This window comes from Clupea harengus, chromosome 20, assembly GCF_900700415.2.
Source record: "Clupea harengus chromosome 20, Ch_v2.0.2, whole genome shotgun sequence".
In the NCBI taxonomy this organism is placed as follows: domain Eukaryota; kingdom Metazoa; phylum Chordata; class Actinopteri; order Clupeiformes; family Clupeidae; genus Clupea; species Clupea harengus.
In genome coordinates this window covers 632,959-641,800 of record NC_045171.1, presented here as the reverse complement: position 1 = coordinate 641,800, position 8,842 = coordinate 632,959, and the positions used below count along the sequence as shown (strand labels likewise).

The 8,842-nt window shown below is 40.3% G+C and overlaps 1 protein-coding gene across 1 annotated transcript; it reads left to right on the top strand.

Moving 5' to 3' along the window:
* Nucleotides 1-1,857: 1,857 nt before the first annotated feature.
* Nucleotides 1,858-5,639, top strand: nkx1.2lb (NK1 transcription factor related 2-like,b). The gene is made up of 2 exons (XM_012823575.2): nt 1,858-2,549; nt 4,792-5,639. Exons 1-2 carry the CDS (start codon nt 2,000-2,002, stop codon nt 5,502-5,504), a joined length of 1,263 nt encoding a protein of 420 aa, XP_012679029.2. The 5' UTR covers nt 1,858-1,999; the 3' UTR covers nt 5,505-5,639.
* The last annotated feature ends 3,203 nt before the right edge of the window (nt 5,640-8,842 follow it).

Here is an 8,842-nt window from a genome sequence, read left to right as displayed (position 1 = left end):
GGTGACCCCGCCGCTGCAGAATGGAGACCAATATCCATCTAGAGTGACGTAGAAGTCACTTGATTCCCATGTGACTGTTGTTGTTGTTGTTGTTGTTGTTAATGTTGTTGTTGTTATTTAATGACTGTTCAGACTGAGGTCAATTTGCAAAACATCAGGCCTGTTCCTGATTTGGGAGCACATATGTTAGTGGCCCAAACTGGAATTGAAAAGTTGAGATTCCCTGTGATGTGTGCAGTTCATACTGTTATGAGAGAAATTATCTGTGTTACATATGAGCAAATACGTTCAGATTGGCTCACTTTGGGCCTGTAGTCTGAAAGAGGAAATCACCTTACTTATGTTTACTAATCTGTTTCAAAGATTCTAGAGATAGTTCTGTGTTTGTGATCCTTCATTGTGGTGAGGAAGGTATCGGCTGCTGTCAAATGTGATATGTACAAAAAGGCTATAGCCCTAAGTCAAATAACATAATTAGAGTAAGAACTATTTTACACTTTTTACATTAGGTTTGCTTTGGGCTTCCCTAAAGCCTTCACTCCGATCTCCATTATAATAACGTGAGAAATTACTGAATACCTGTAGGGAATACCTGTGCTATCATTGAAGGGATACTGATATAATCTGATATAATATAATTAAAATAATAGCCCTTAAATTCAAAATTGGCCACCTGTCTCTGTTTCATGAACATCATTAAGCTATAAAGGAGCATCTCAACGACTCATTCAGGTGACTGCCATGCTCAAATAATCTTGTTTATGAAAATTACACTTGTTTTCCGCCTTTATTTATGGCCACCTTTAGATGTCTATGCCTACTCTTGGAGAGATCGTAATTAAGTAGCCTGTATGCCCCCCTAGAGTCGTCTTAATCAGGCGCCGTGTGGTCCTATTCCACGATATCGTTCGTCAAGTCCTCGACCTCCTAGGTTTACGGGGCGGTTCTGCATTGCACCGAGTTTGAGGCTGAACCTGAGTTAATCGCTTTCATGGGAATAATCATTGCCTTTCTAAATAAATATGCCACGATCTGATCAAAGTCTAATTTTAAATCTATTATGTTCTTTGGCTTAATAATGATATCCCAGATTAGTAATCAATATTTCACTGGAAAGGCAATTATTGTATATATCGAGCTTTTGAACTGCAGTTAAGTGAAACGTAGTTTCCATTTAGAGAAAACGTTTATCACTAAACCACATTTAATCAAAGCAAACGGTAAGATTTATGTCAGATATTGAGACAACCATTTGGCCAGACAACTATGAAGACCCAAATCACCCAATTATAACCGCAATGAAAATAGTCGTTAAATAATGCAGGGGCCATTTTAACGCGTTTTATACCTGCCTGAATATGTATATTGTAAAGGGCACCTCCGTTTTATCGCGTGCCCGGGACCACCGCCTTTAATTGCGCTATCTTCTCGTGAATATATCATGAAACAATCATTATCATAAGCGCGTTCGGCGATCTAGAGGCGAGCGAGGGGAGGCAGAAAAATAAGCCTATTTAGAAGCTTTCCAGTCGGCTGGACTTGCGTCGGGTGTGAAGTGACAGCTTAGTAGATCATGGGCCACATCATCGCTCACTCCCGGCGCGGTCCCGGTGCTGTTGCCTCTCTCCCGCCCGCCCCGCAGATGGAGATAATAGGCTATTAAAGGCATGGGATTAATTTGTAGCCAATTACAATCCACGGCGGAATATGAATACATAAGTAAAGGCGTTGCTTATGTCTTAAGTTTTTTGCCCGACGGGGGGATAGAAGGGCATGGGAAAAGCAAGGGGAGGGGTTGAAACACGGAGAGAGAGCAAGTGAGCGCATGTGTGTGTCATGCACGTTGGAGGTCCTGGGGTGATGCTTAAACCCCAAAAAGGATTTGAGCAAAGAAGATCAACATCCAGCAGTGTAACCATCAACTCTCAAGTGTTGGCTCAGAAAAAGGAGGAGGAGGTCGCTGAACGTTTTTGACATTTCGGGACATTTTGACATTTGTATGTATTCAAGTAGCCTAAAACACACACACGCGAGTAGGGTATCGTTGCTGTGCACGGCGCAGGACAGTGGGGAAGCGGGTTTGTTTTTTTCTTCACTAGAAATTATGAACAGAGACAAGACGACTCCGGTTGGAGATACAGCGATCGCTCCACTCGCGTCCGGCGGCGCCTTGGTCACACAGGCAGCGGTTATCGTGTCGGTTTCTCCGGCGAGCATGGACAACAACAACAACAGCCCGAAGCGAGTCTCTGCAAACGATCTCGACAGAGAGGTGCTGCTACACCACGGCGGGACAGGAGACGGTTCACTGCTGCGACAGGATCCCGCCGCTCCAGCCGTAGCGCCGACAACGGGCCACCGGACCACTGCGTTTTCAGTTCTGGACATTTTGGACCCGAACAAGTTCACAAGTAAAAAACAACCAAGAACAGCCATCGACTTCACTTTAGGGACGGAGAACCGAGGCGACGAGGACTCGTCCCGTGGATCCGACCAGAAAACATCATACACGGCAGACTATGATACTTGTAAAAAATCATCATTATCAAGTGAGTACTTACATACTTTTATTATTATATTTCATAGGTTAGCAACACTTAAGTAGACTATACAGTCATTGCACGGCCAGAAAAACAAACTAGGGGACGAATTATTTAATTAAATTCATTAATTCAAGCATTTGACCATGGACACTAACGTTATGGATAATACTCGGCATTTAGGATAGCACAGGCTAAATTGTCATAATGTAATGCCAAGTTTATTTTCAAGAATTAGATAACACGCTAATTCCCCGTAGCACTGTACTGTGTATAGGTGTGACTAATATGCAATTATAATATAGGCTACTAATATATTATGCATTCACTGAAGAGACTGTCTTGGTCAAAATGTTTACCAACATTTACCCAAATTGACACTTCCATGGCTGATAAGTAGACGGCAACATGACGTTTAGTTTTCCCTGCAAATATGCGGCCTTTGCAACTTAAAAAAAAGTTTCCATCCACTTCAGACGGTCATGCAACCTGTACAATGTTGCGTAACAGTACGCCGCTGCAGAAGACTTGAAATAAACGGAATGCAGCCATCCTTAAGCCGAATAGCCTTACTCTGAAAGGAAAACAGCGTTACACAGCGTTTAGAGAATAACGACCTCATAGTAGAGTAGGTTTTAACGCACAATTATCCGAATTTTCACTCTATAATTTAGATGTTGCAGGGAACTTACGAGCTTGATAGAGATATGTTCGTTTCAATAATGAGGTATCGACCTGCCTAGCCATGCTCGGTTCTTTAACACAAAGTTGTCTGTTGTTGGCGCTAAACTTTTCTTACAAGTAGATAAGAGAGTGTAGGCATAATGCTTTGGAATGCCCGACACCAAGCTAAACGTTTTTTTCTAAACATTTTCTTTCTGTCAAAATAGGCTAGCTTATACGCAAACGAAGTTGAACAATATCTGCCTTATGAAAAGCAACAAATGGATTCACAACACGTTTCCACATTTGATATATAGATATATAGATATATAGATAGAGATAGATATTTAGAAAGAAAGATATATATATATATAGATATACTAGCCTACTTTATTTATCCCCAAAGAAAATGTTCTGTGGTACAGAAGCAATTAATGTAAATGACAAAAAACGAACATAGACCTAACTTACAAAAGCACACATAAGGTAGGTAAAAAGACAGAACACAGACAGAACACAGAATTACTATATATATATATATATATATATATATATATATATATGTGTATAGTTTACTATATAGTTTACTATATACCACTACTATTCTGGATAACATATATACAATAAAAATATAATTTTGCTTCAAGGCAAGATATTGCTATTAATGTGCGAATTAAATGTAAAATGTGCATTTCCACTCAGAGGAGGAGTCTCCTCCCTCGGCCCAGAGGGGAGTCATAGATGGCCAGGGAGGTCGGCAGGCATGAGGAGGTTTGACCAGGAGTCACTGTGAGGTGGCTAGTGAGTTCGGCAGGCATGAGGAGGTTTGACCAGGAGTCACTGTAGAAGGCTAGTGAGGTGGGCAGGTTTGACCAGGAGTCACTGTAGAAGGCTAGTGAGGTGGGCAGGAGTCACTGTTGATGGCTAGTGAGGTGGGCAGGTTTGACCTGGAGTCACTGTGAGGTGGCTAGTGAGGGCGGCAGGCATGATGAGGTTTGTCCTGGTTTGTCCAATATCTGAACTGTATCTGTCACTCTGCTGTTATTCTTAAAACAGCGCGCCGGCGTGTGACATCAGTTCTTATTAAGCCAAAAACGTTTCTTACACCTTTACACATTTGCAATAGTTCCATTTTTCATTTTTATATTAATACGATCATAGGGAATGGATTTTATTATTTTAAACACTTGGCCTACATTGCATTTTGCACTTTGTGCTCCGTTAAAATATATGGTTCATATTGACATGCGTAGTAAAATAGGGTTATCATCCAACATTTTGGGGAGTTTTATTTAGATTTGAAAATATTGTTATTTTTATTGGTTTTCACGCCTGTTTGTTGGCTTCCTCAATAATTTAAAAGTATATAGCCAACCGTTTGGAATTTCTGGACGGATCCGAAAAGTTTTTTTTTGCTTTAATTTACAGTTTTTGTGTGTGTGTGTCGCATAATGAAATTGAATCTAGTAAGGTAAATTAGTTCCCACTAGTTACGGCTACGTGAAACTTTAAAGGTCACTACAAAGGCCAATTGATACTTTCAGCAAATCATTATTCTAAGTGTTTTTGTGTTACATTTTTTCTACAGAAGATGGCTACGTGTACAGATCCGAAGAGTGTGAACACGACTTCATCCAGGCGAACCACACGGACAGTGAGATCCAGGACGAGCTGTGTAGCGACGAGAGCAACAGCGCGCACATGGGCAACGCGGACGGAGGATTAGATTCCCATGACAACGCGAGAGAACAAACTCCAAGTCCTGCTGGCGCACAAACTCAGCAGTCGTCTTCAAACGGTCAGAACAACCAGGTAAAAGCGAAGAGAAAGCGCTCCGGCTCGGACTCCAAGTCGGGCAAGCCCCGGAGGGCTCGTACGGCATTTACCTACGAACAACTTGTTGCTCTCGAGAACAAATTCAAGTCTACCAGGTACCTCTCCGTCTGTGAACGGCTCAATTTGGCGTTGTCGCTCAGCTTGACAGAGACGCAGGTGAAAATCTGGTTTCAGAACCGGCGTACCAAGTGGAAAAAACAGAATCCCGGGGCAGATACGAGTGCACCAACGGGCGGTGGCGGTGGCACGAACGGCCAAGGCCACGGACTGGGGGGGCTAAGCCCCCTGAGTCCTTCCCCCCCCATGGGCGGCCATCTGTCCATGCACAGCTACCCAGGGCATGCGCCAGGGGGACTCGTCTGTACCGCTCAATTACCGTTTCTGCAGAGTCACGCGGTACTCTCACCTTTCATGTTGAGTTCGCAAGCATACGGAGCTCCCACGTTTTACACTTCGCACTTGTGAAAACCAATCAAAACAACGTACAAAAGACTGATGTAAATATGGAAATACACACGCTTTTCTACCTGTTCCCATGAAGTCATGTGTCGAATCACTTTGTAAAAGGTATAATATTTTAATAATATTTTAAAAAATTTCTAAGGATCTTGAGAAGAATGTCAATTGCAAATTTAGCTTGCGTTCAGGGATATTAAGAAACCCTTTTAATGCACTTAGAAACTTTCTTTATTGTCTTGACGAAAAATATTTTTCCTGACTTTGCTCAAAGTTGTAAGCTCTGCCTGGATTTTTTTTTTTTTAAGTTGTATTTAATATAATTTTCTTGTTTGATAAACTTACTTCTATAGTTATAATTGTAAATATTAAGATGTCAACAGTCCTATTTGGAATGCAATGGGAGAAATAGAAAAATGAGACAATAAAACTATGTATCGACAAAAACATGAAATCGCCTTTTCCATACATACATCTTTAAGATTACTAGAAAATTCTGAAGCATTCTGGCAGGCATAGACTCTCATACTCTCATTTTTATCTAAACTTTTACTGGCAACAGGTTTAGTCAGTGGTATAATACAATATACTATTATTGATACATCATCATTGTTCGTATGTATTCTGTATGTAGCCTATGTATGTATATATGTATGTATGTATGTATGTATGTATGTGTGCAGCCTATATATTACGGAGTTTAAATTAATGTTAGGAATTTGTTTAGGAAGCACCCGAGTCGAAATGTTAACAGATTAAATTAAACGGTTGTCCAATGCCCCATTCTGAATACTGGCCCAGGTATATAGGCTGCATTTAATGTTAACGTTAACAACAACAGCAACAATTATATTAGGCTAACAATAAGTATTATTATATCAGTACGCTTATGTATTGAACTGGCCAATATTTTACAATGATGCTTTAATAGGCAGCTAACAAAAAGGACATCATGAAAATGGCAAGAAGGGTTGTGACAGCAAAACATAAGAAACAAAACCACTTATGGACAACTTATGGACCGATTGTCGTATACATTCTATTAAACATTAACGCTTAAAGCTAGGATTAATATGTGGACGTTTTCTGGAAGAACTGTTGCTATCTGGTCACCGCCAGAAATTTAAAACATTTTCAAGAAAATATCACAATACCATCCGTGAAGTTGTAGACAGCTGTGCGCCACAATAAGTCATATGGGGTAGAGGTGAGACGTTCTTTCTGTCAGGTGTGTGTGTGTGTGTGTGTGAGTGTGTGTGTGTGTGTGTGTGTGTGTGTGCTCCATTGAATTTGCAGACACGCATACAGAGTAACAGTAAGCGCACTATACAAATCTTGGTTTTAATAACTTAAACGGTCTTTATCAAGGCTACCTACTGTTTTAGCCTGCTTGCACTACATATCATTCATCCTCCTGAACACAGAACCTTTAAAATAAATATTAAATCCCTGGTATGATTTATCAAAGTTTATTTTGGATGAAAAAAGCACATCCATAACTAGCCTATCCTAATGAACACAGAAATGTCCGACATCGAAAAGCTTAAGGAAAAGAAAATCGACCAAAAGTTGTTTTTACTATTACGATTATTAGTAATAGCATTATTATTAATATTATTATTATTATTATTATTATTACTACTACTAACTCAAAACAAGGCTACTGTATTCCAATGGCAAAATTACATGTGACTTACTGTATTCCAATAGCCTATAACTCAGGTTAAATGGCAATACCCCCCCCCCCGCCCCTGAACTCAAGGAAGAAAAACAATATTAAGCTCGACTAATTAGAAAACATCAATACAATTTACATAAATTCGCACACAAGTTGCCTGTGGCTTTATGCTACGATCTGGTAGGCTTGGCTTGCCGTCATGTGAAATCTATATGTTTCAAGCTCTGAATTGAAAGTAATAGAATCGGATTGGATTTAACCTTAGGATAAACTATTTCCAACCTCCTTTTACCAAGTTTAAAGCAATGATTTACCAGTTAGCATTTAAGCACGCTTGTATCCAGTAACCTGGTGGCAATTGGGCGGCTTATTGTGTTTGCAAGGTTTTTCCATACCGTTTTTGTAAACCAAAACTCCTTACTGTTGCTTTAAAACGATTTTGACTGGTTTGTAAAACTAGGCTGCACTATATTTTCAAATGATACAAAATGAATATGCACTGACCTATCATTTAACATTTTGAAATTGATTCATTAGCCCACATAGAGCCACGGGTAGGCTAGGTATAATTCAAAGTTTTCGCCTACAGCTTAACTTGCCTGTGGAGATGCAAACTTCAGACTGTAATGTAGAGGAGGGAAAGTAGCCTAATAGCCTAAACGCCTAAACGCCTATTCTATTATCATTTAAAAAAACAATGGATGTTTTAAAAAAGTTGTGTAGCCTATAAAGTGCTGATGCTGCACTGGTCCATCTCCTAATCATGGGTATCATATCACATTTGGGCATTTTCATGTTTTCCGAAAACATTTTCAGTTAGTCGGCGAACATATTCCTAAAAGCAGTAGCCTCTTCTTCTACAGAGTTGCCATATGGGCCGTAGCATAGCAACACTGACTCCTGCAAAACCGACCTTTAAGATCCACATTTTTAATCTACTGTCTGTGCTGTCCAAAAGCAAAGCAATTGGCAGAAAGGGATGACCACCTGTTTGGGAGGTTCCCCGGTTTGCCAATGCAGCCGGGTCATGTTGAAATTAAATCGCAGGAGAGTCGCAAGAGTCGTAAATGTCTAATTGATTCCGGGAGGGGAGGACCCTTTGCCGACACCTGCAGGACGTAGCCGAGCAAGAAAATAGGCTACTTAACTTTTTTAAGCTTGTAGGCTATACGTGTTCATTTACTGCAGCACACAACTATTAGACTAAATGGCAGCTCTCTATAATATGTTGTGCTTGGTAACCAATTTGAATGAAATAAGAAGGAAATAAATGAACGTCAGTGACTGGAATCATAGGCTGTTAGCTTAAATGTAAGCATATCATAGGTCATTCAAATGATAATAATGAAAAAAAAAAGATTACAAGTAGGTCTACACGGATTATGCAAAAGACATTTCCCTGTCCAATAACAGCAGTGTGGTCCATGACAAAGCCATGGCTTGTAGGTCTATATACCATCATCCATTGAAATTAATTGAAAGGCTTATCTCATCTCCCAAACGAATATAAATTCTTACACAGCACAATGGCACGCGAGTTCAGGTTAAGTGCATGCTCTGGAAATGAAGCTCAGTCACAGTCACAGACACACACACACACACACACACACACACACACAGGCATGCAGAAAACACGAGACAAGATTGAACTCACACAGGTCCGGACAAT

Bases quoted from the DNA above. Each gene is read 5' to 3' on its own strand.
- nkx1.2lb (XM_012823575.2), top strand. From the start codon at position 2,000: ATGTATTCAAGTAGCCTAAAACACACACACGCGAGTAGGGTATCGTTG. The intron at 2,550-4,791 runs GTGAGTACTTAC...TTTTTTCTACAG, and splicing joins TAAAAAATCATCATTATCAA to AAGATGGCTACGTGTACAGA.